General features: G+C 44.1%; 1 protein-coding gene across 7 annotated transcripts in view; it reads left to right on the forward strand.

Annotated features, from left to right (window-relative positions):
• Positions 1 to 27456, forward strand: part of GRID2 (glutamate ionotropic receptor delta type subunit 2) — a 792384-nt gene that overhangs the window by 666500 nt on the left and 98428 nt on the right. For all 7 annotated transcript variants that reach the window (XR_014171606.1, XR_014171607.1, XM_081924868.1 and 4 more), the window contains exon 13: positions 4150 to 4345. Coding sequence is in view for 5 of the 7 variants with exons in the window: in XM_081924868.1 (XP_081780994.1) it covers positions 4150 to 4345 (196 nt within the window). In the remaining 2 variants the exon portion in view is untranslated. The remainder of the gene's footprint in view (positions 1 to 4149; positions 4346 to 27456) is intronic.

The raw sequence follows: 27456 nt of genomic DNA on the forward strand, positions 1-27456 counted from the left end.
AATATGTCAGGTCTGCAGACTTTCAGGGACCATCAGGAAACTGATTTGAAACCGGTGGTATTTCAGAGCCATATACTTAAGGATTCTAATTTGCATATGTCCATATAAAAAACAAACCAACGGGGTTGGGTAGAAAACACACTGAGAGCAAGATGAAGAAGTTAGAGGACTGCCAAAACAACAAAAAGTTGAGAAAGCCCCGGTTCATTAAAATCAAATCTTTCTATGAAAAATACAGTGCAAGTCAGAACCCCATTTTGTTGAATAGGGGGTCTAAATCATAAAGAATTCATCAAAACATAGGCAATGGGATTTTTTCTTCTGCATTTCTGAAGAAAGTTTAGCCCTGGGTTAGGCAAATGCATGCCTTGCAAAGGGGTGAGGAATTTTGGTTGTACTGATAGCCTTTCTCCACTGTGGTTAGACACTGTGCCCAAAATGCCTCACTTTGAGGAATGAACCTGCTTGACCCTTCCTCAAAGTCAGGAAAGGAGAAGATGGAAGGGATAACAGAGATCCTTGCATCAATGGGTAGGTGAACACAGGAGGACTGGTTACCAATAGTGAACTGACTGCATAGAAAGCTACAGGGCCTGCCCAGCACGAGGCAAGGTGAAGCAACAGCCTCGGGCGACAGGATCCACAGAGGCAGCAGAGCCCAATATAGATATTTGTTACCTTGCCTTTTCCTGATGTCGATCTTCACTTCCCCCTTCTTCCCTGTTGGGGAGAAGGCACATCATTTTGTGGTTCACCTCAGGTGCCAAAATGTCTTGGACGGACCCTGACCCTATGGGTACATGAAGCGGTTCTGTTCCTACTTTCTGTTGGATGCCTGGAAGTCTGGGAGCAGGGACAATAGATGCTATCTCCACTCTTCTGCTGAATTCTGGGTGTTTCCTCAAAAGGTCTTGGGTCATATGAATTTTAGCTTATGCTTTCCTGGTGCAGTACTTTCCCGTCAAACTACTATCCAAATATCACAGAAGTCTCATTTCTTTGTCATTTTTAATATATACAGTTCTTGATGTAGCACCCAGCTTCACAAACAGCAGCATTCAGTAAATGTCTTTCTCCTCCATACTTACTGAGTTGCAAAACCATTCTTTTCCACCATTACAGATAATACATAACAGCTAAGTTGTGTAAAATGTGTTCTCATACAGACCATTCTGCCTATAAAAATGCAGTTCCTGGCAAGGAAGGCAATCTTTTCACGAGATATATAACATTGTCATTTACCTCTATTTACAATAGTCTTCTTCAAGTGTTTCCAGAGTGAAGTGGCAACCCTAGTACAGTCATACCTTGAGTTGAATGTGCTTCAGGTTGAGCGCGTTTGAGTTGCTCAAAAGGACATCGTGCGCATGCGCGGTAGTGGCGAAACGCGACCCGCGCACGCGCAGACGCACCGTCGCATCTTGCCTTCCATTCAGAATGCGAACGGGGCTCCGAAACAGATCCCATTCGCATCCCAAGGTACCACTGTACAAGCAGGGCTTTGGGGCTGTGCATTTAATTTTTAGCCCCTCAGCTTCCATGACTTTTCCCAGCCCCTCACGGGATAAGAATAACTTTTGTATGTATGAAGGCTCCCTGCATACTTGAGAACCGTGGCCTAAAGATTCAGCTCTCAGTAACAAGGAAACCCTTTGTTTCATCTTGAAACAGATGGACATTCATACTATCAAGCAATGAGTCAGGTAAACTTCAGCTTAGAGCCAAACCATCCCTACCATGAATAGAGGCGATTGTAGGTAGGGCAATGGCATGCATATAACCTGGGCAGGGTGATCACTCAGTGGCAGAGTACATGCTTTGCATGCAGAAGGTCCCCAGATCCATCCCTGGTGTTTCCAGGCAGGACTCTGGAAAGCTGCTGCCAGTTGGTGCAGACAATACTGAGCTGTTGTTGTTGTTGTTTAGTCATTTAGTCGTGTCCAACTCTTCATGACCCCATGGACCAGAGCACACCAGGCACTCCTGTCTTCCACGGCCTCCTGCAGTTTGGTCAGACTCATGCTGGTAGCTTCGAGAACCATCTCATCCAACCATCTCGTCCTCTGCCGTCCCCTTCTCCCAACCTCAGAGTCTTTTCCAGGGAGTCTTCTCTTCTCATGAGGCGGCGAAAGTATTGGAGCCTCAGCTTCAGGATTTGTCCTTCCAGTGAGCACTCAGGGCTGATTTCATTAAGAATGGATAGCTTTGATCTTCTTGCAGTCCATGGGACTCTCAAGAGTCTTCTCCAGCACCAATACTGAGCTAGATGGACCTAACTCAGTGTAAGGCAGCTTCCTACTTGCTATGGGTGTGCATCGATCTTTCATGCACTCCTGCAACCAGCCAGAACCATGGGAATATTGAAATCTCAGAATACAGTGTAATCACAATACTTCAAAATTTCTAATAATAGTTGAGTTTCCTAAGATCTTTGATGGATGGCCAGGGTGCTACTTTTGTGTTTTAGGATTTTACTATGCAGAGGGACACAGGTGGCGCTGTGGGTTAAAGCCTCAGCGCCTAGGACTTGCCGATCGAAAGGTCGGCGGTTCGAATCCCTGCTGCGGGGTGCGCTCCCGCTGCTCGGTCCCAGCGCCTGCCAACCTAGCAGTTCGAAAGCACCTCCGGGTGCAAGTAGATAAATAGGGACCGCTTACCAGCGGGAAGGTAAACGGCGTTTCCGTGTGCAGCTCTGGCTCGCCAGAGCAGCGATGTCACACTGGCCACGTGACCCGGAAGTGTCTCCGGACAGCGCTGGCCCCTGGCCTCTTAAGTGAGATGGGCGCACAACCCCAGAGTCTGTCAAGACTGGCCCGTACGGGCAGGGGTACCTTTACCTTTACCTTTTAAAGTCCTAAAGCATGTGCTTGGTCTGTGATGGTGACTGTTTTGGCAGAGAAGTTTATCCATGCCTGAGAAGAAAGGCCTTGCCTCCAGTTTGGAAAGTATGGGTGAAATTCAAAAAAATGAGAAAATTATTGTTGTTTTTTTTATTGCTATTTCATATTTTACTTTGCATTCTCTTGCTGCAGCTACCTTAAGCACAATTTCGTAAAAGCTGCAAAACATAAGAAATAAATAATTTGTCCTAGCTTGGTTCTGTGCTTTGATATTTTACATACATACACACACACACACACACACATTTTTATGATTGTTAAGTTTTAAAAGAACTTAATCGGGAACTTTTAGCTCTCCCCAGCCACACACACCCATTGGCTTTATGTCCTACTTGAATGTTTCTGCCTGGCTGGAATGTGTCTTTGAATTTTGATCATACGTCTTGCTTCCCTGAATGGAGGATAGAGTCAAAAGTAGCCTATTGTGCAATACTGAAATTTAAATTTGTTGCTCCACCCACTTTTGTCTCTGGCTCCACCTACTTATGACATGTGGCCCTTGGAAGTTTTCCCAAAAGGGATTGTAGCCCCACTGGTGGAGGAAGAGGAGTGCGAGGGGAGCGTGACACCCCCGGCAGCACAATCCTGGTGGGGTTCCACACCCCCCAGGACACACACCAGCCCCGCCCCCACCTGCTCTCCACCCCCCAGGGCCAGAGCATAAAGCTCTGCCACTATGTGGCCCTCAGTCTGAAAAAGGTTTCCCACTCCTGTTTTAAACCATTTATTGTTGTTTAATCATTATTGCTATTATTATTTATTAAATTTGTATACCGCCTTTCATCCGAAAATCACAGGGCAATCCACAACATAAAGATACAAATGAGAGCAGAAAAGTACATAATAAAAAATAAACAATCCCTGCCCGCCCCCCATGCTTGTGAACCACCTTGGGGAATCTATGAATCCCAGTGGTGGGATATAAATGAAATAAATTACCCCATAAAAAACCTGCTTCCTCCCCTCCTTGTTTTGACCTTTAAAATAAAGCTTGCTAACACTGCTCTGGTTTGTGCAGGTCTTTCTTGTTTTAAAAATCCATTATCTTTCCTTCCCTCTCCTTTCCCCTCTATAGCTTCCCTTGTGGTTTAAACTATAAAGGTAATTCTCTTAGCCTTGCTTTGACTTTTAAGAATAAAATAAAAATGACTTGACAGCTGTCTCATCATACATGTTGCCCTTTGCTTGCCTGTAGCATGAAAATGTGGAGTCATGTCTCTTGTGTTTCTTATCTTTACCAACACTTAAGGTCTCTCCAGGATCTCTCCAGGCAGACTGATATTCCTTATGGCACCGTCCTGGACTCCGCGGTCTATGAGCACGTTCGGGTGAAAGGGATGAATCCGTTCGAGAAGAACAACATGTATTCGAAACTGTGGCAGATGATTAACCGAAGTAACGGGTCAGAGAATAACGTGCAGGAATCCCAAGCAGGCATTCAAAAGGTAAGGGCAGCAGCCGGCCTTTTTCCTTGACAAATGGAAACTCTCTTCCTGCTTGATACTTTTGCAAAGGGTGTTTAGCTTCTGCTGTCTGTAGAATGGGAACATAAAAAACAATGATCGTGTACCGATTCTGGCAGGCAGTTCATATAGTCTGTTCCTACCTAACAAAGGAAATTGAGCGCTTCATTTCCTTCATTATTATTTTTCAAATGGAAAGTTTAGAAACCTCATTCTTCTCTCAAAGGGTAAAACACTTCCCCTTTTTAGTGTGCATATATTTACTTATCTGTTTTGCTCCACAAATAAAGAAGAAAAAGGTCATTCACCATAGGATAAGAACCAGTGGTTTTTGCTCAGAGAAGCAGTTTCTTCTAACTCAGTAGGAAGAACAATGTTGTAGTATTGCAGCTGGGTGATGTGCTTTGTAACCTGGAAGGGAACAAGTCAGATGGAGAATATCAAAATATCTGGCTCTGCTCCAGAGCTTCTGGACCAAGGCCTTTGGGTACAACCTAGCAAAAGTCAGTCATCCTTAAGTCATGCTAAAAACCCTCATAATTGAGGTTGCAATGGTGACTCCATTTCCCTGAGAGTAAGTTCCATTGAATTTGATAGGACTGAGAAGAACAAGATTACAATATGGCTGTTGGATGCTTGATTTATAATACTTTATATAATACTCTGGATTATGTCTTATAGCTAAAATATGAGTATTTGTCTAGTGTATTTCAGTTCAAAACCCACCCAGTTCTCTAATCTGGTTATAGGTTTCTGCAGTTCTGTCAAAACCCACAGATTCCCCCCCCCCCAAAGCTATTGACTTCTTTCCATATTGAAATTCATGTCCTAGAATATTTGATTCATCCTTGATGTTACGTCATTTGATAGAAGTTCAGAAAGGAGAAGCTGGGAACAGGGGAGAAGGAAAAGAGAGGCTGCTCTGAAGCCCTAGCCTTCCATGGATCTCTTGATAACAAAAGAACAGCAAGAAGCAGAGGAGGACTTTCTAGTATCTTTAAAGGAGTCACAGCCCTGTTCGTTATTAATATAGCCCCATCAGCCAAGGTCCACCAGAGACCCAACCATAAAACAGAGGAAAGTGAGAAGAGTACCAAGACACACTAGCAAGACATGTCATGGAATACGTTTGATGTCAACATTTGTAAAGGACAGGAAAGAAAAAGACAGAGTGTAACTGACCAGGGGGAAAGTAGTGTTTGGTAGAGACGTTTCTGTGTCAGTTTGCAGGTCTTCTTGTAATATTCCTGATGGAATGGGGGATAATATGGTTGATTTTTCCCCCCTTCTGGGGATCCAGTGCAATGGAATGGTTAGATTATGACCTGGGAGACCAGAGTTTGACCCTGCACTCAGCCATGAAGCTCATGGGTACCCTTCAGGAAGTCACTGTCTCTCGATGTTACCTGCCTCATAGGGTTGTTGTGAGAATGAAATGGAGAAGGGAGAACCTTGAGGAAAGGTGAGATATAAATGTGATCAATAAATAAATGGGTTTCTGAAAAGAAATAGCAGCCATTGAACATCAAGCAAGGATATGCACTGACTATTATCCTTTAGCTAAGACAAAGAACCAGTGTACCATGGTAGCAGGTACAGGCATCCCTCCCCAGTTATGTGTGATCATGTTGCATGTGACCATATATGTGTGTGGTACCGGGAAAGAAACAAATATTTAATTCATACCCAGAAAAGACAGGGAAGAGCTGGCAAGTCCTTGTGGCTCGCAAAGAGGCCCTCCGTGCAGTCCAAAGAAGACATCCCTACAGTGCCATCGGTGAGGGCAGAGGAAGCCTCAAAGAATCCTTAGGCACAGTGAGGCTTTGCTCAGGCAGCTCAGCCTTCCCGGCTAACAGCTGACCCACAGGGTAGCGCAAGCGCCACAGCCACTTTCTCATGCATCTGCCAGCTTCCAGCCAGCCCCAGAGCTACAAATCCAGATATTTTGATCTGGATTGGGGAGAGAGCAGGAGAGAGAGCTGGGACAGGGGGAAAAATGGGCATTGAGAGGCTTTTTAGAGGATACTCCCCTCTTACCCAAATTTTGCTTATGCACACAGGGTCCCAGAATGCATATGTGGGGGGATACGTGTAATTCTAACTTATTCTAAGCTACTCTTATATGGTTTCCTGAAGACATGGCATTTGGCTATCTTTACCTAAGTTGATTCATTTTGTTTAGCTATGCTTTCTAAGATTAACAAGTGACAACACCAGAGAGCCAAGACTAAGCATACTTAGGGTGGCCATATGTCCTGCATTACAGAGGACATTGTGCGAGGAAAGCCATGTATTTGAAGCACTCCATTCTCTGAAGGGCTTTCCAGTTCAGCTCTGGTTAAAGACAAAGAATCATTAGAAGTTGGAGCAGGAGGGCTTTGAAGTAGCCCATCAACAGCTGGCACCTGAACACTAGACTGAGCAGATCATGGCCACAGTCTAACAACAACAACACATTACTTATACCCCACCCATCTGTCTGGGGTAAGATGCCATGCATTTCTATCTAAAGTATACTAGCATTTTAAAATTTGCATGTATGCATCTAAAGTAGACCATGCAAATTTCATGCAAATCTGTGTGCTCTTTCTGTCCTCTTTTTTGTTGGCGCACAGCTGGCTACTCTAAACATAGCTGTCAGAACTAGTGGAGGGGGGAGTCTGCTGCATCATAACAGCCCCTGAGACACCCTCCAAGGGATCGTGGGATTGTGCCTTAAATTAGTTAATTGAAATCAACAAGACTTAAGTTAATCACAATTAACCTTTCACGCTGATTTCAATGAAACCTAAATCTGAATAACTTAGCCTGGATCCACCCCTCTGTTGTTGTTATTATCATTCTTTGCTGTGCCTTTTGACATCCATCTGTTTCAAATGCCCTTGACCCCATTACATGTGTACAGTGGCCCAGTTTACAGATTTTGGATTTTTACCTCAGTCATACTGCTGTTAAAGAATCCTTTTCCCAACTGAAGAGGGGGAAGAGGAATCATTATGTGCTTGAATAATACCGCAGTGCATTTAACTCGGTATACAAAATATTTAGCCAGTAGGAAAACTGTGAATTACTGTCAAGTGAAATAAACCTCTTGGATTCTGCAATAAAAGAAGCTTGTCTTTGTCTCTCAAACCCGCGACATTAATATTCAGACTTCTATGCAGATACAACAAACTACAGCAGAATTGTTTAGCCCTGGGCTTTTCTTTCCCTGCTTTTTCTTTTTCTTATTTTTATTTTATTTATTTGCTGTCGGATTATACTTTGGCTCTGTTAGTTAACCTGCTTGCATTGACAGGAGAGGGCATCAGTTAAATAATACCACCAATGCTGCTCTAATACAGCTGCTCTGCAAAGGTGTCGCAAAATTGTCTCCCGTAGAGCTTAATTTGATGGATCTCTGTTTTGTTTTTTGTTGTTTTTCCAATGCTAATGTAACAATGGAATGGTCTGATGGAAATTGTAACAAAACTATACATATGAGAACATATTGACTCTCAAAAGGCCAAAGACATTGGGGCAGCCTTCCCCAACCTGGTGCCCTCCATATGTTTTACACTACAACTCCCATTATCCCTGACTCTTGACCAAACTTGTTGGAGCTGATGGAAGTTGTAATCCACAACATCAGGTTTACAGTGTTAAACAAAATCATCACCAAGAAGTTAGATTGTACTTGTCGGCATCTGTCTGTCTTAAGAGACAATGGAGTGCTCCTCCAGGGGTGAATTGAAACCACTGAAGAATGACAGCATCTGCTATGGCTGCAGACACCGGGAACTTGTAACTGCTGCTTCCCATGTTGTTTTTGCCACATGCACCAAAGTGACCTCTCCGGAGTGCAAGTCTAGGCAGTGTGTATGGAGGTCCTGCGCTGTGCAGATGACAAAACCCCCCTCTGGCATGGAGCCACTTAGTTTGCTGCCCATACTCAAGCCATTACCTCACCAAGAAGCTGGCCCCTGGCTATTCCAGCAATTGAATCCTTATCAAATCCAGGAATTAGAAGGGACTCAGGCATGCAGCCTAACCACACACACCCCAACTCACAACAGTATATTTGCAAGCTTTTATGTATTACAAAGAAACATATTTTTTTAAAGGCCATTTCTATTGTTAGACAGCAAAAGAGCTTTGATAAACACACTGTGAAAAGACTTGGGTTGTGACCCATTTGCAAATTATCTACTCCTGTCCAGTCTGGGATTTTAAGGAGCAAGGACCGTTGAACAACTCTGGGTTGAATGACTGTGGGTGGATTTTCTTCAGCTGCTTTGTAGCAGATAGTTAACCTGCTTTCAGAATAATACCTGAGCCTGACTCACCCATGAAAGCTTGATAGCAATGGCAGGGAGGATGCCTAATCCCCTGTCAGCTTTCCCAGTAGTCACATTTAGTATCTTACAACCTGTCAACACATCAGGGGGTGTCTTGGAAAAGCTGATGCCTAAAAGCCTTGTTGCAAATAGTGTTCGGTTTGTTATCAACCAGCTAGAAGAATAGCCAGCTTGTGTATGTGGTGGTGGTGGTGGGAGTTATAATCCTCACTGTTTATTTTATTTTTTTACATCTAGAGTATTCTTTTGGAAGAAAATACTTTCAAATCCTCTACATAATCTTGTTGGTCTCTAGTAATTTTCAACCTAACCGGCAATGCTGTCTTATTTCTCTCCATATTTTATCATTTGCAAAATATGTATATTGCTCCTTCAAATGAAATTCTAACTAAATTGTAAAAGTTAAATAAGTTTGCAGATATCTTTTTTTTATTTTGCATATCTGCCTGGCTGCATCAAAAGGAGCAGTGAGAGAGCTAGGCGAAGCTTCCTTCAGCAGCCAGAGGCTATTAAAAATATTGTTTATTTCCCTCTTCTCTTCTCTTCCTGCCCCTTTCCCCTTTTCTATCATGCCTTGTAAACCAATAGCAACATAGAAAGCTGCCATACATATCAAATCATTGTTCCATCTAACTTAGTACAGTGGTACCTCGGGTTACAGACGCTTCAGGTTACAGATGCTTTAGGTTACAGACTCTGCTAACCCAGAAATAGTACCTATAGTACCTCGGGTTAAAATCTTTGCTTCAGGATGAGAACAGAAATCGCACGCTGGCGGCATGGTGGCAGTGGGAGGCCCCATTAGCTAAAGTGGTACCTCAGGTTAAGAACAGTTTCAGGTTAAGAACGGACCTCCAGAATGAATTAAGTTAAGAGCCAGTGTGGCTTAGTGGTTAAGAGTGGTAGACTCGTAATCTGGTGAACCGGGTTCGCATCTCCGCTCCTCCACATGCAGCTGCTGGGTGAACTTGGGCTAGTCACACTTCTTTGAAGTCTCTCAGCCTCATTCGCCTCACAGAGTGTTTGTTGTGGGGGAGGAAGGGAAAGGAGACTGTTAGCCGCTTTGAGACTCCTTTGGGTAGTGATAAAGCGGGATATCAAATCCAAACTCCTCTTCTTCTTCTTCTTAAGTTCTTAACCCGAGGTACCACTGTATTGTCTAGACTGGCTGGCAGTGGCTCTCCAAGGTTTCAAGCAGGATTCTCTCTCAGCCGAACCTGACTATGCTGGTGACTGAACCTGGGACTTTTTGCATGCAAAACAAATGCTGTACTAAACTACAGTCTTTAGCCCACTTCAAACTAATGTGAGTCACCTTGAGTGACATTTAAAGGATGGAGAGGTGCTCTATTCAGACATTCAAGCAACAAGGGAAGCAGGAATGTGCATCCTGCATGCACCACCCAAATTCCCCCCCCCCTTTAAGTGGGAAGGTCTGAAGTGAGTTTCTAAGTATGTTTGGATGGATGCACTTTGAAGATTCTGCCTATAATCAGGATCCTGATTGCACAGAGGCTTCAAGCTGAATTAGTCCAAAAACACTGAGAAGCTCCCTTCAGAGCATTCCTCACAGTGATGTCCTATGGAGATGGGGTTTTGAGGGCAAGGTTTGTACACACAACCCCACTCCAGGAGCTCATTTTGAATGTCAGAAGAGAAAGGGAAGGATGGATGGATGGATGGATGGATCTGGACAGACAGGAGGTTACTGACCACTGTTTCATTCCCCTTTGGTTACTGCTTCAGCTCCTCAGAATGTTTTTCATTTTTCATTTTTCTTCCTTGCTTTTACTGTCTTCAGCCTCTTCTGCCCTCACTGCCTTTTCACCTTGTTGACTGTAGAGGCCCATGTAGTTTGCTTATCACAGGGGTAGCTTTGGAGTGCTGTCTTCGTAAATCCCGCAGAGTCACCAAAATCAAAGAGATTAAATGGCACTGAGAGCCAAAGAGGTCAAGGACTGTGAAGACCTAAAGAACAGGAATGGTACAGATAAAAACAGCATTTTAGTGATGTAACTGTTGGTGTGAGTTTAGGGGGTCAGCCTCAATGAAACCCTGGGCCCTTTCCTAAAACTTGTGATCCTGTATCTTCAAAGGTAGGATGTAGAAGAGGAAGCCTGCCAAACAAGGGAATGGCTTGGGCTGGCTAGTTAAGTACCACAATTTAGCATATGGAAAGAAGGTGCTCTTTGCCATAGAAATGAATGGGTGAGCCTTTCCCCCACCCCCCTCACATGGCTGGTACTCAGGAGAACAATAGCTTTTTCTTGTTTGAGAGAGCTGGAAGCTAGAGACAGAAACATGTGTGCTGGATCCCTGTGACTATTGGAGGAGCGATACTTGGGGGTGGGGGGATAATGCTGTTATCCCTTCCATCCTTTGCTTAGGTTGTATATAAGTGTAAATAAAACCATATATCCTAAAGCACCACAGACTTTCCTGGCTTCCTTTCCAAGGAAACTGAGCTCTTTGTAGGCACAGGCACCCCTGGAATTTCTCAACACTTGGAGTTTGGGGTGGCGCCTAAGAATATACTTGTGACATCTGTTCAGCATCAGTGCATGCTATGAGAACGGTGTTTTTCAACAAACATGAAATGCAGCTTGTTGTTTTGACTCTCCTCTAGATATCCATATTCAAGTGTTTGGCATCTTTCAGAATTCGATCATGAAGTGTTGAGCCATTTTTTCTCCTCTCATCACTTCCATCATAGTAAATGAATGTTAATAGCAATTATGGATGTGAATGTAATAACTTGAAATTTTACTATGAGGTGGCTGTATCGGAAGAGCACCACATTATGCTAAAACAATAGGTGAAAGCACCATTTTATTATGATGTTCAAAAGTGATTGCAGAAAATGGGTTTTTCCACTTCTAATGAGTGAGGTCTGTTGTCACAAGAGATAGTTTTGAAGTGTTTTATGAACAGTGAATGCCTTTGTTATTTGTATGTTGGAAAATAGCCCTGCAGTGCAAAGAGTTACCAGAGTGATGAAAATATCCCTATGAACAGAAAACAAAACCACTGTACGTATTCGCATTCACCCAGAGGAAAAAGACACACTTAAATATAGGGAGAAATGAAAGGGCTCTATATTGGTGTCACAAGCAAAATTAGGGCAGGTGCTATCTAAAGGTGGGCCAGTTTTAAAAATACCACTTCCACCCCTTGAATTTGAGATGCTGCCAAATGGCAAGAGAGATGGGAGGGGAGAAGAGCACTCGCAAGGCTACTGCCGCGTGCAGCCATTTAATGACGGTGCAGTTTTATGCGATGATGTCAGGGGCGCCGCTGACATTCCCGCTAGGATGACCTTGATGAGAAAAGAAGCATATTTCAGTAAGAGATTGTTGGGTGAGTGGCAATAACAGCATACATTCCAGGAATGGTGCCAGCTTTAGAAAGGTTATGTTTTTGCTTTAGAAATTCAGAAACGGCTGTTTAAAAATGTAAGCGATACTGTATGCACATTTCCACAATACCCCAATGGATTGCAGAGATTTTCTGACATTTTCTTAAAAAACACACACACACAAATCCCAGTACTAAAAGGCTAACAAATAAAGGCCAAACATGACAATATGAAACACACATTACCTGAGGATATAAGTTTGTTGTGGGTTTGGGGTTACTGTTAATAGGACACATGGGAGCCCAGTGCAGAAGGGCAGTTGACCATTTCCTCTTGATGAAATTCTCACCCTGCCACAGCTACTATTGGTGGGGGCCAAGAAAGCCCACATTTGTGCTGGTGGAAGTTTTGCTTATGGGGCTAATCACTGTTCTGAGAGGGGAATTCACAGAGGCAATGGCAGGGGAGGAAAGGGTTAATCTCCACCACCACCCCTTCCATGTGCACCATGTTCCTTAAGAAAATCAAGGACTCCTGTGTCTACTATTAACAGTACAGAGAAAAACAAAGGCGACTGCATTTAGCGGCATGTTTAGTGCTTGCCAAGGTTTGCCAAGAGCTATGCAAGGGCAACATGATCCAATACAGAGTTAAGGGACTTGACAATACAAGCTGCAGTTCTGCAGCTGTAGCTAACTAGCGTAAATCTAACCTTATGAGCTGCATGGGTGGAAGAGATCTTTGGAATCATATGCAAATCTCTCTGCTGGGCTACCAGGAGGCAGAAAACATAACAAAACCCTCCCGCAGGGAATCAATTTGCCATTGTACACCGGTTAGGCATTTATTAGTCTGTTTGTCTCAGGCTAACCCCACCCCTTACAAAATTTTGATTTGGGCATTGTAGTAGAGAGAGGAAAGGGTGGATATTATGTCAAACAGTTTGGCAGTGACAAGTGCATCAGAAAGGATGCAACTGTCTGCTTTGATGTGCGGCCCCTTGCTGGAAAAGGATGCCTTACAGTGCAATCCTGTGCATATATCTACTGAATAGAAGGCAGGGTCAGCCCATGACATTCTGCTGCATGAAGGCCTTCTCTGCAGTGGCACCCCAGTTACGAAATGCTCTTGCTTGAAAAGTGCAAGTGGTGCCAACACTGATGACATTTGGGAACCAAGTTAAAACCCACTTGTTTGCACCCTGTTCTTTCCAGGCTGCCAGTACTAGTTTCTTCTGTTGTACCGAGTTTGCTAGCTACCTAAGATGTTGTAGGGTTGATCATGCAGTTGATTCTTCTGTTGATCTTAGGTTTATTTTTATCTCTTTTGCTGTCTGGGGTTGCTTTAATTGAGTTAATTGTAGCCTGCCCGGAGATTGTACAATAAAGAGCAGGATAAAAATACTGCACATAAACAAATAAATAGCAAATGCTGCCCTACCTACTCCCCACCACCACAACTCATAGTACACCCACCTGCTGGTTCTGCATGTGATCCTGCTCCTTCTACAGCTTTTGTCACAGTGGTGACAGTGTGAATGTTGCTGCAAGGGACATCTTGCCCCCAAACTCCTCACTTGAAGGAAGGACTCTCCCTGTGGCAGAGGGTCCTTGGAGCAAAACACTGGGATGAGAGGCAAGATGATATTATTTTATTTTTATTTTATTTATTTATACCCCGCCCACTCTGGGTGGCTTCCAACAAAATATTAAAATACAGTAATGCATCAAACATTAAAAGCTTCCCTAAACAGGGCTGCCTTCAGATGTCTTCTAAAAGTCAGATACAGTGGTTCCTCGGGTTACATACGCTTCAGGTTACATACGTTTCAGGTTACAGACTCCGCTAACCCAGAAATAGTGCTTCAGGTTAAGAACTTTGCTTCAGGATGAGAACAGAAATCGTGCGCTAGCGGCAACAGGAGGCCCCATAAGCTAAAGTGGTGCTTCAGGTTAAGAACAGTTTCAGGTTAAGAACGGACCTCCGGAACGAATTAAGTACCACTGTAGTTGTTTTTCTCTTTGACATCTGGTGGGAGGGCATTCCACAGGGTGGGTGCCACTACCAAGAAAGCCCTCTGCCTGGTTCCCTGTAACTTGGCTTCTCGCAGTGAGGGAACCGCCAGAAGGCCCTCAGTGCTGGGCCTCAGTGTCCAGGCAGAATGATGGGGGAGGAGACGCTCCTTCAGACATACTGGACCAAGGTCGTTTAGCTCCATAGTGCCTTAGGAGTGATGCCACCCACTTTCCTGCAACTGCAAAATCATCAACATCATTGAATTAAGGAATTAATAGAGTTGAACAATTCTTACTGTCAGAAAATTCTTCCTAATGTTTAGTCGGAATCTCCTTTCCTTGTATTTTGAAAGGAGTGGGAGAAAGCAAGCTTGCTCCATCTTCCATGTGACAGCCCTTCAGATATTTGAAGAGAGTTATCATATCACTTCTCAGTCTTCTCTTCAGGCTAAGCATCATCACAACAACAGCAGCAATAACAAAACACTTTTGTTCAACTTTGAATAGTTTTGTTCAACTTTGCCACGGTGACAAAGCAGCAGCAGTGCTCCCCGGAAGCAGCCATTGGCAGGCGTGCCTAGGTCCCTCACTCTCTTAGGGTGGGCAGGCAGACAGCAGCTGCAAGGGATGGACTGGTCCATGAGTTTGCAGGCAGCCCTATAGCTGGCCACGTGATGGCAGCATGCAGGTAGAAGAACGTCAGCTGTCATTCCTGCCAATCTGCCACCTGAGTCAAAGAGCTCACATTGGCTTGTGTAACAACCAATCCTTATGGAGGATAAGGTATCAACTGCTACTAGTCACAATAGCTATCTCTACCCCCCACTGTGGGAGACATTATGTCTATGAATCACAAGAGTGGAGCGTGTTGTGCTCAAGCTCTGCTTGTGGGTGTCCCATGAGCATATGTGTGGCCATTGTGAGGACAGAGGGGACCCTGGCCTGATCCAGCAAGAATTCCAATGAATCCAATGGGACTTCCTCAAGTGTGTGCTTATAATGTTGCAACCTTCCTATTGAGAAGTGTAAAGGGAATTGGGGTTGCTCGTGTGTAAGTGGCCGCTGCTCTAGGCAACGTTGTCTGGCTAAACCTCTCCCTGGCTGGACAGCCCTTTCTCCATGGCTGTGTCAGTCACAGGCAGAATCCGTCAGTGGGCGTTTCCTGAACTTCTTCCAGCATAAAAGCTCTTTGACACCAAGTCTCCGCCTAGTCTCCCTGCGCGGAAGTTTTCTGCGCAGAGTGGGTGTGGCCAGCGGAGGTCCTGGGCTCTCCCCGCTGGTCTCTGTGGAAGAGTCTTGGAGCCATCTCTCCGAAGTCCTTCCCTGCTCCCCTTTCTTCCTGGTGTCACGCTGATTTCCTTCCTCAGAGGAAGTGTTCCCTCTCTCCCTACTGGGCCCTTCTCCTGCAGCGCTAGGGAGCCTTACCTCCACTCTTGGCTCCGATGGCAGTTCCCTGACAAGAAGCATGGTGCTTCTTCTTCACATAGCCTTCTTCATTCCAATTCACTGCATGAAGCAATAATTTCATGCCGCAAGGTGAGCCGTTTAAATCAAGAATTCTGCCATTGATAAACATGTCCTAACAGAAATTTCTGCCGGGGATGATAGAAGCCATTTTATTTCCATGACCACTTGAGCTATCCCTTGAAAGCAGGTTTCGCTGAGATGCTCTTTAGAACCACTGCTGAACCACAGCAGTAATGAAATTTAATGCTGAGTTACTAGTGAAGAAGTGTGAAAGCTACTGTGGTCCACTTCTGCCATAAATCTGCTGCTAAATGCTAAGCCCCACCACACAGAAGTGTCATCATGTTGCGCTTACATTATAAGAGTGTAGCTAAGGAACAGAAATATGCTTTTTGTGACTGGGTAGCATGATAATTGCTGAACTGGAAGAACAGAAGTTACATGCCTCTGATACCAGTTGCTGTAAAGTACAGGAAGGGAGAGTGCTGTTGCCCTCCTGTCCAGCTTGTAGGCTTTCCACAGGCATCTGGTCAGCCACTGTGAGAACAGACTGTGGACTGCCTGGGTCATTGGCCTAATCCAGCAGGCCCCTCTTCTGTTCTTAAGTTAGAGGATGCTTTTGCAATTGCTCAGATAGTCATACTGTCTTCCTAATTCAACCAGAAGTTCTATACTAGTTGGTTATATTATGAGTTTGTGGCTGCCAGGTCCCCCTAAATTCCTGGGTCCAGTAGCTGTTAGAATTTAATCGAGGTTTGGGGAGTTAAACAGTATGACAGACTCCTAATCCCTGGACTCAGCTTCCTGTATTCAGGAAACTGCCTGGGAGATGAGCCATTTTTTAAAAAAAGGAATGTGATGGCCCATTAAGTACTCCTAGGAGATGGGGCTTTCTGCCAGATGGTAAGTGGGTGGGGCTTCTCCTCCAGCTTCTACAGTGTTAGCTAGAAGACAAAACTAGAGTTCACTTCCCTCCAGACTGGAGAGAGGGTCAGGTTTGGCAACCCTAGTGAGGTGTTACTTCCTTCTGATTGTATGTGACCTTTTTCCCCTGCACATTTAGCTCCCTGGCCCAGAGTTCCATTGTTAAAAGTAGTATTTCTTTTAAGGCTGATGAGTAATGCCAATGTTCACTCCAGTTTTCATTTTGGCTATGTATGTACGGGAGGACACTGAGTAACAGTGTTGGACAGGATGTCCTTGTGACTGCTATTAGAGGCAGGCCTGTTGCCATTCATTTTAAGCTGATGAAAAATTTGAAGGCAAATTGAAGGGACAATGGAACCATAAGCCTTTGGGAAACAGCAGGTCTAAATGCAAGGATTCTGGTATGTTGTCACTTGACTTTGTTTATTAAACAGTTGTATTAAATTTATTTGGACCATGATCCATACACACACACTCCTAGAGATCAATAGAGGTCTTCCCTCTATTTAACCAGCCTTTTAAAGCTTGGAGTAAATTGCAAACCATGACTCAACAGAAGAGAAGGTGGGGCAGATTACTAAGTAGGAGTAAACTATTGATCCCCTGTTGTAAGTAAAGGCCAGTCTGCAGTTATCAGCATGTGCATAGCTGATGATGGGGAGGGAAAGCGGGCTCCTAAATCATCCTGTGGAATGTGGTCCCAACATATTTAATACTTTTACTAAAGAAATTGCGATAGATGGCATGGCTTTCTACCTCAAAAATGTGGTGGCTTTATAAATCAATTTCCTTCTAATAGTTGATATATAGTGGGGGGAATGTCTGAAAAAGTGTGTCTGAGAGTATCTTATCTGGGCTGCAATCACACTTTATTTCCTTCACAGCCTGCAGAAGAAGGAGGTCGAGATTAACATCAGGCCTTTCTCAGCTTGATGCCAAAGCCTTGGTGGGAGGGAATAGTTTATTGCTTCTTCAGCTTCTACTTTCCTACTACGGGATGGTTGATTGGTGTATGTAAGTTCCTCCCTATCCCCCCAGGAATGCTTTTTAATCAAAGCAAACATACTGTGTGTATTCTATGGAGTATAGCATGGAGTGGCACATAAATAACTGGCAATATATCAAGAAGACTACAAAATACAATGCATCCATAATACAAGCAACAGATAAGCCCCTGTATAATACAAGCCTCTGTACTGCTACCAAGGGGCTTTGGCCTGGACATAAATTAGTGGGCCTGGGCTGTTCACGACCGTGTCCATAAGATGGAATGTCTTTGCAGTTGTATTTGTAAGTATGTTGTACACATGAATAAAAATAATGCACAGCACCACAGTTTTCTCATATACACACAGTCTCTCATACTTATATGAGGCCAGAAACCAGATTGCTAGTGGGAAACTATGTGTCGCTTGTGTGGAGAAAGCCCCCTCCACAGTACCTCATTGCACCAGTGGGAGTGGGAAGGATTCTGTTAAGATACAGGCAACAGGGCAGGTTCTGGGCCAGAAGACCTGTGTGAGCGGGAGCACTGGCTTGCAAGGCATGGGCAACAGGATGTATAAGCAGGATGTGAGCTAAGAGCTTCCCTTATGTATATGCAACAGTAACTGGGCTCCTGCTGCCTCACTTACTTGTGGGGCTTTAGAGGCCTCTGATCTCCTTTGGAGAAGGTACCATTGCTGGTATCCAGTTCCAGAGCAGCGCTGATTGAAGGGAGGCCTCAGGCTGCCAAATGGTTCAGGACCCATTGTCAACTCTGCCTTTGAAGTGTGGAGATAACTGTGAAGGATCCTGAGATGATGTGTATGTGGGGTCCCCCAGTGTCAGTCTCAGTGGTTATGGCGTCTTGATTATGGCAACCACATAATTAGACTAACGTAATGTAAGTTATTCTTGGTAACATCTGATATCTTGAGTTTCCAGGACAAGTGAAGGGAACCTCAGGACCAGAGGTGGCAAATGCGGCCTTCCAGGCCTTTCTGTCTGGCTCTTGAAAGTCTCCCAGACCACATTCCTCATTGGTCCTGCTTTGCTCTCCAACAGTTTTTGCCTGGCTGGAATTCTGTCCTTGAACCCAGATAATGTTCTTGCTTGTTTGGATAGAGAAGGATGTGTTGAGTGTGTGCAGAAACCAGCCTACTGTACAAAGGTTAAACATTTGCATTCAGAGCTCCACCCACTTTTGCTTCCAGCCCCACCCACCACAGCCTTTGGGACTTTACCCAGGAAAAAGGAGACCCTGAGGCTGAAAGGTTTTCCCACCTTCATCTAGGATCACAGCTGAAATGCCAAAAGATTTCTGTGAGAGTGAATGTGTCCCATAAAGGAAAACAGAACTTGATGAACAGTTCCACCTCCTTCTGAACATGCCACACTACCCTCCATTGCTTACATCTGTTCTGGTTTCTGTTTCCCAAATCAAACAAGTTCATTGGGATGGAAGTCATAGAACTGAGCAGAGTAGCAAGCCTTCTCCCAACTGAAATCAAGTGTCAGCAGGTAGGAGGGCATTATACCTTCGCATGCACCGAAAAGGGAATTGGACCATAAGAATTTTTATGCGTGGCCTTTCTTCTTGAGTGAGCTGTAAGGCAAAACTGGGGACCTGTTGGGACATAAAATATGGCAAAACATATATAAGAACAAATAAAAGCGCTTACAGAAAAGATGTATGGCACAGCCTGCCAAAATGAAGAACATAGATCACATAATGGATATAAAATGTGTCACATGGTGTAATAAACATCTGCTTGGATATAAATTTCACCAGGTTTGATAGATAAAGCATGCTGAAATTGGTATAGAGCAGGCGTCATGTAACTGATGGCATAATACAATACATTCTGATCCCAACATCCATCACTAAGGGTATGTTTGATAGAAGAAGGCTCAATTCCAGGAAGCCATATTATCTATTGTTGAGATACTTGTTTTGCCTCTGGTTTACAGCCAGAGATAGAAACAGACATTCCAACGCAGCATCTTAACGACTGGTTTTGAGATATCTCCATCCAGACACCGTGATACCAAAGGCCTCACAAAGCTACCAGATTTAAGCCAGTGTGCACTGAAAAGGACAGGACAGAGGAAGCTGCCTTATACTATGCCAGACCCTGGGTCCACCTAGCCACATTGACTGGCTGTGGATCACCAAGGTTTCAGGCAGGGGACTATCCTAGCCTTGACTGGAGAAGCCAGGAATTGAACTTGGTATCTTTTGCATGCAAAGCAGATGCTCGGTCAGTCATCAGTTTTTGTCAATAGATGCTTTCTAGGAGCAGGGTCTGGGAGATGCTTAATGAACTGGGGAACAGGTCTTGGCCTGTACAAGTGACATCTGGTTCCCAACGAGTTATTTCAGTCATGCCCTATTGCTACCTCTTCTGTGATTTCACAACAATACCATATTATAGTTATTGAGTACTCTGGCCATAGGAAGAGGTCACACAATGTGCTAGGAACATAGGAAGCTGCCTTTTACCATGTCAGATCCATTGGTCCATCTAACTCAATATTGTCTGCACTGACCAGCAGTGGCTCTCTAAGGTTTAAGACAGAGGACATTCACAGCCTTACCTGAAGGTGCCAAGAATTAAACCAGGGACTTTTTGCATGCAAAGCGGATCTACAGGTAAGCCTGGGAATGCCCTTTGCCTGAAACCCTGGAGAGTCTGAATGTCACAGGTTTAATCTCTGGTATATCCAGCTAAAAGGATCAGGCAGCAGGCAGTTAGAAAGACCTCTGTCTGAGAGCTTGGAGAGCTACTGCCAGGTAGAGCAGACAATATTTACTGAGCTAGATGGACAAATAGTTGAAGTGGTCTCATTTGGAAGGAACAGCCTAGCTCCATCACAGGCTAACAGACCAGCAGCTTCGGGGAGACTGGACCTTAACCTCCTTACAAGAATATGCATGTGTGGAATGTTTATCAAAATTCTATTTCCATGAGGTTTGGGAGCTTTTTTTTTATTTAATGCATTTAAAAGAAAACACACGAGCCACTCAGTTACAGAGAGATATAGAGGGACATAAATCTAATAAACAGAATAAACAAAATGTTAAGCTCTAGTGTAGAAGTTCCTCTGAAATTGCAACCCACTGCCCTGATGGCTTGAGTCCTCCTTCTGAAGGCCAGAAAAACAGGCAGCAGGAGTGACCAGTGAGGAGGCACCACTGACTTCCTATCAGCAGTGTTGCTGCACGTACTGAGAGGAGGGAGGCAGTGGGAAGTCACCACACACACACCTGGCAAGCACGGCAATGCCACTGCTGGAAGACCAGGTGTGCAGTGACATCCTTGCCTACCAGCCACTGCTGAAAGGCAGTCAAACTGCCTGAGGTTTGAGTAGCTCTGGGAAACTTCTGAAGGCCACAAGTACTTCTGGACACTGAACTGAAACTGAACAAGAGTTTGCAGCTCATTCATCACTGTTCAGGGGAAATGCCATACCTTAGGCCTTGCATGCAGAAGGTCCCAGTTTAAGTCCCCAGCATCTCCTGTTAAGGTTGGGGTGGGGGGTGTCTCCTGCCTGAAAGCCTGGAGAGCCACTGCCAATCATTGTAGACCACACTGAGCTGGATGACCAATGGTTTGGCTCAGTATAAGGAAGCTTCCTAAGTTCCTACAGCAAAACATTAAAACTGAACTAAGGTTTTTTTGTTTTTTTAAAAAAATGGAAACGAGGCTCTAGCTTGAAGGGAAAAAAGTTCTGGCAATGCACAACTGCACAAATCAAGTTTGCCCCATTGCTCTTCTGTTCATGCCCCCAGCAGCTTTGAAGAGTTCCTTTGAAGGGACTGGTAGTGAGTCTCAAGACTTAAGAGGAGAGAGCGATCTATGTGGGGAAAGCAAGTTGACACATGGGGCTGCTTTCAAGGAAGAAAAAAGGATCTGTACAGGATTTTGAAACTCTTTTGAAGTACCTTCAGATAACGCTGAAGATGTCAGACCAGGGAGGTCGATGCAATCTTGGGTTATTTGTTTAATGGAATCTTAACATCTAAACCAGCAATGGCCACAGTCCAGTACAAAGTTATGTTTCTATAACCTCATATAATTCAAAAGACATAAGAATGCCTAATTCTGTGCTAGATTGTGTTACTTTGGTGCAAACCTGGCATTGTTTACATCAGTTAAGGCTCCCCCTCCCCATAGCAAATAGGGATTTCCCTCCGCCCCACAGCTAGATAATAGTGAAATTTCCCTCTGCACATCAGCTTTTATACCATCAATTATCATTTTGTAGCAACTGGTAATTATGAAGTTAAATATTGTCTCTTGATGTTATTGTATCTTTGTTGGAACTAAGACTTCTTGTGGTTACTTTCATTTCCTATGTAGTTAAATAAATTGCACCACAAGTCTCTGTTGGTTTCTCATCCAGACGAAAGTCTAATCCCGTAAAAACCGCCTTGGGAGCTTTTCAGCTCTGTATGGAACAGCAGGCTACATATAACTACCACAGATGGTACTCAACGCCAGTCCTATTCAGAGTAGACCCATTAGCATTCATGGAGATCATAGAACTGTAGAGTTGGAAGGGACCCTGAGGGTCATCTAGTCCAACCCCCTGCAATGCGCTAATCTTTTGCCCAACGTGCGCTCAAACCCATGACCCTCAGATTAAGAGTCTCTTGCTCTACTGACTGAGCTACCCTAGCAGGATAGCAAACTTTGGTTAATTAATTTCAATGGGTCTAATCTGAGTATGATTTAGTTGAAAACTACACCATAAATCTATTTGCATATAGACATTCAGCACATTCACTGCTGACCTTATGCATCTAATGAAGAAGTGTGCTTTTTGCCAAAGAAAGCTCATGCCACAGGGCTTGCTGCTGCTGCTGCAACCAACTAACACAACTACTGTTCTAGAATGTGTTCCTGAATTCTTTCTGGAATGCTTAGAAAAGGGAGGGGTACTGCATACAAATGTTTCATGGCTGGAAGCTGCTGACATCTAGAATGAGGTAAGTAAAACTGACACATAAAGACCTGATCAGAGACAAACTCCAGCACTGGGTAAAGCTGGTGTTTGTATGGAGGGAGAGCATTTTCTCTCTCTCTCCGGCATTCACTCATGTGCCTGCCTGGCCTGCAGCTGTGAGCCAAGGTAAAAGAGTATGTCATTCTATATTTCTGCCTGCAAAATGTATCTCTCTGATCTGCCTGTCTAATCTAACAGCATCCCTGAAGCACCACCGCTCTTCTTAACAGCAGTAAACGGTGTTGCAAAACATAAAGTGGTGGAATAGGAGGGCTGTGTCTTTTTTCTTCATGGAACGGTTTAAAGCTATGAAAAACCTCTGTTTCATGTACCTGTGATGAATAAACAGAGTGGCCCTTAGTTCATCCAAGTGAATAGCTTGGAATCATGGAGGATAAGGCTAGGCACGATGGCTATGTTGTGCCTCCATGGTAGGTGGCAGCAATGCTTCTGAATACCAGTTGCTGAAAACTGCAGGAGGGGAGAGTGCTGTTGTGCTTGGGTCCTACTTGAGTTTTTCCCACAGGCATCAGGTTAGCCACCGTGAGAATAGGATGCTGAACTAGGTGGGCTATTGGTCTGATCCAGCAGGGTCTTCTTGTGTTCTTAAGAAGGGGCAGAGCTCCATCATAATGACCATACACCCATGTACACCCCACGTCTTTGGCGTCTGCATGGGCTGGGTGTCGGGACTACCTTCTTCGACCTTCTGATCATAGGAGCGCTGGAACAGCAGAGCACAGCATTCCTCTGGAACAGGTCCTGGTGCAGTGGACTCACAGTTGCTATTGCGAGCACCTCAAAAGCAGCAGAGTAACGGAAACAAAACTGTGAGGTTTTGTTGCATACCTAATTTTCCCCCTTACTGATTAAACAAATAAAAGAACATAACAAACATGTACGAGACAGTCAGCTCTCTCATACTGCCATCCTGTCTCTAGACAGATCAAAAGAAAACAAGGCACAATGCTAGGGACGGAAGTCTGGAAGAGTGGTGTCGGCCCCCTCCTTTCTCTGAGACAGAAAGTAAAACAAACATGATCTGGTGATCTTTTCAATGGGAGGGATGAAAATACTGACACATAGATCACATGTTTTGCAAGCAGAGTAGTCCCAGGTTTAGTTCCAGTGTCAAAAGGTCTCAAGCAGCAAGCCTGGGAAACAGCCTTTTTGACAATCCTGCTGGTAAAAGCAGGTAATGCCAGGCTTCATAGAATCATAGAATCATAGAGTTGGAAGAGACCACAAGGGCCATCGAGTCCAACCCCCTGCCAAGCAGGAAACATGGGTTAATGAAATGACAGCACTGGGCTAGCTGGTCAGACTCAGCGTCATGCAGCTCTATGCATTCATATCCTTGGCAGGTTGAATATTAAACCCATGATTCCAAGCTGTTTATTCTGTTGAACTAAGCTTTATGAATGGGTAAAAATGGAACAGTATCACACAGCACATCTGAACCTCTAAGTAAGTGCTGGGAATTGGCTTGGACTGTTGACCATCTGAGGGAACAGTGGCAGAAGCTAGTGAAAAAACCATAGGAATGTTATCAGCACTTCTAAAATAAACTCATGCCAAGTCTTATATAAGCTTATATAGTTGGATTTTGGAATTGATTTACAGTCATACCGCATGTTACGTTAGCTTCATGATATGTTTTTTCAGGTTGTGTCCCACGGTGACCTGGAAGTACCAGAAAGGGTTACTTCCGGGTTTTTGCTGCTTGCACATCTGCACAAGCGCCAAATCACACCGCGCACCTGCGCACATATGGCACTTCAGGTTGCGGGCTTTTCATGTTACAAACGGGCCTCTGGAACGGATCCCATTCGCAACCAGAGGTACCACTGTATTTGTTTGACTTGTTTTATTGTAATGGGCAGGTAAGCAAATGTATAAATAAATAGTCATGCATTTCATGCTCCCCAAATCTAGTGCAGAGCCTTTGTTCTTGGAGCAGCTCCAGCAGAAGTCTGGCATGGGGAATCTGTGGCCTCCAGATGGTGGTGACATTCCCTGTCAGCATGGCCAATGGTCAGCAATGATGAGAAGTGTTCAACAACATCTAGAGAGCCACAGATTCCCTGCTCTAAGTAGAATCAGCCTGGCTCTGTGTGTAGCAGCTATGTTTCTTAAGTGTAGGGGAGTCCTAGAACACGTCATTGACACCCACTCATTGCGGACCTGCTGATGTATCACTAGTGACGTGCTTAGACATTTCCGTGGGATGCAAATAATGCAGAATAGATCCCATTATAGTGGCAACTCCTGCTGAGTTGTCTGAGACAAACAACAACAACGGGGAGTCAATTAATTTGGCTAGACAATCACTGTACTGTCTTCACTTATGTCCAGTGAACTGGAAAAGCAGAGATGGCCTTTATGAACTCGTACACTCACTGGTTGGGTTTGTGATAACGGAATGGGAGATTTTCATCATATTCTCAGACTTTCCATTCCACCCTCCACCCCCACCCCCGTTTTTGCAGCCTCTCCCTGGTGGTAGATGTGTTAATGCTAGCAAAGTGTGGTGGAGAGACAAAGGGTATGGTTTGTAGTGCTAATGCTTTCCATCCTGATTGACTACAAAGTCATGATTCCTGCTGAATGACAATATGTTTCCTTCATGCCGATCTCGCTTTGCTGCTCCTGTGTGCTCGGGAGGTAGCGTGTGCTCCACATTCCAATTTGCTGCCACCCTGAAATGCCATTATCTCCACATGAAATGGCAATATAATGATGTGGAAATGTAGAATTCAGGAATACAAATCTGCCATGAGCAGTGAGTGATATTAGAATGATTGAGTTCCATCTTTAGCAGGTTTCCTTTTCACATGCAGTTGCTGGGTCATACAATAACAGGGCTGACTAAAAGGGAACTTAAAGTTCATCTACTCCAGCCCATTTTACTGAGACCCAGTTATAAAAATGCTATAGGTAGCAAGAATAATCTGGCTTTCATTCAGTTGAATATATTTCATTCAGATATATCCGCAGTATAATTTAACAAAACTTGATCACAGATTTGGAATTTAAACTCTTTGCTTCCCAGTCTTCTATGTGTGGCTACTCAAAGCTGCCTTGTCCCTCCACGACATCAGAGCAACCAGGCCAATAGCAATATCTCAGTGATGGGCAGGGAACCTGGGGCCCACCAGATGCTGTTAGACTCCCAACTCCCACCAGCCCCAGCCAGCATGGCCAATGGTCAGAGATCCTTGGAGTTGTAGTTCATCAGCATAAAGGGACTAGGGGAGTTAGAGGTATATTAATTTGCTAGCTGAAGTCTGGGTAATGGTTTTTACCAGTAGACAAGGATAGGTATAAAGAACGGCTTCAGGCATTGGGTAGCAGCAGCCAATAGAATGGTTTCCACCAGCTGCAGGTCCAGCTGCCCCTTTCATCATAGTTTTAATCTTAACATTGTACATACACTGATTTTTTTTTAAATGGCCAGTATGATTGAGTCCATAATACTACAAAGTATTTGCACCATGCTGTTGCTAAACATACTCGGAGCACTCACACACTGTATCCCAATAATTCTTGTCATAATCCTTTAATATACAGACCAGCTCTGTTGTCTGCCCATTGGAAGTGGGGTTTGAGGATAAGAGGCAATAATTTGCATAAGGCCAAAAACGAGGTGACATTGGAACCATGGGCTGCTAGCTCATGTCTCCTGTTCTGATTCTGAATTGCCATGCTAGAGATCAAAGCCAACAGTTGTGGGGAAACCAGGTGAGAAAAGAGGACAGAGGCTGCGTCTAAATCCTTTGTCCAGGACAGCAAAGTATAAGACCGCCATCTTCCAAAATCCATAAACAGTTATTGACTGATTGACTATATTTCTAGTCCACACTTTCCACTAAGGAGCCCAGGGTAGCATAGAACATGGTCAAAAGGATAATCACCTAGCAGTCTCGTACCAAGCATTGCTTAGGAATTCTAAGCAACCAAAAAAGCAGTGCAATTTTGAAAGGTTCTGTATGCTGTCTTTTGATTCCAAATGGTTGTATCCAAACATAGCTAAAAACCTGCTACTTGATCTCATAAACCGAAATGCAAAATTTTGTTATGATAGCTTCAGAGGTGTCTGAAAGCATAGTAAATGGACAAACCGCTTTCCAAAATATAGGTATACAGGTAGATTATTATATAAACCAATACAAACATTTAAAAACAAAATAATATCAGCTAAAAACAATTTCTAGTATTGAGGAGTGCCAAGACATCAAACCCTCAACCACGCTACTGCAAAGGCCTTGACAAACAAGTGCATCTTCAAATGATGTCAGGTAGGTAGCTGTGTTGGTCTGATGCAGTCGAAATAAAAATAATAAATAAAAAATTGTCCAGTAGCACCTTATAGACCAACTAAGTTTGTTCTGGTATAAGCTTTCACGTGCATGCACACTTCTTCAGATACACTGAAGCAGAACTCACCAGACCCTTATATATAGTGGGAGGGTGGGGTGGGGTGGGGTATTTCTCAGAAGGGTAGTAAGAGATGGGTGATTGGCTTAATGTGTATGGTAAACAGTAGAAAAAGTGTGGCATAGTTTCTTTGCATATTCAGTGGGATAAGTGGATTGTAGAGGGTTCTTAATTCTAAGACCCATTTACCATACCCATTGAGCCAATCACACACGAATGCACACGAAAGCTTATACACAGAACAAACTTAGTTGGTCTATAAGGTGCTACTAGACTTTTTTTTTTCAACTGATGTCAAAAAGATAATGATGTGCAGGACAAGCAGAGCATTATGGAGAGGGGATTCCACAGTCAGGGTGCCACCACAGAGAAGTACCTACTCCGGCTGACTGGGCCATGTTAGTGTCAGAGTTAAGCTTGTTATGAGTCTTTACAACTCTCCTTATTTCTGCTTCTAAAATTTCTCTCAGAAACACTTATTCAGCTCTAAATGGACATGCAGAAAATACAGTTTCTCTCCAGGCTTGCTTTGTTTACTTAAGAAAAGATGTATTGCTCTTGGGG

The sequence above is a fragment of the Podarcis melisellensis genome (genome assembly GCF_964234715.1).
Source record: "Podarcis melisellensis genome assembly, chromosome: 9".
Lineage (NCBI taxonomy): Eukaryota > Metazoa > Chordata > Lepidosauria > Squamata > Lacertidae > Podarcis > Podarcis melisellensis.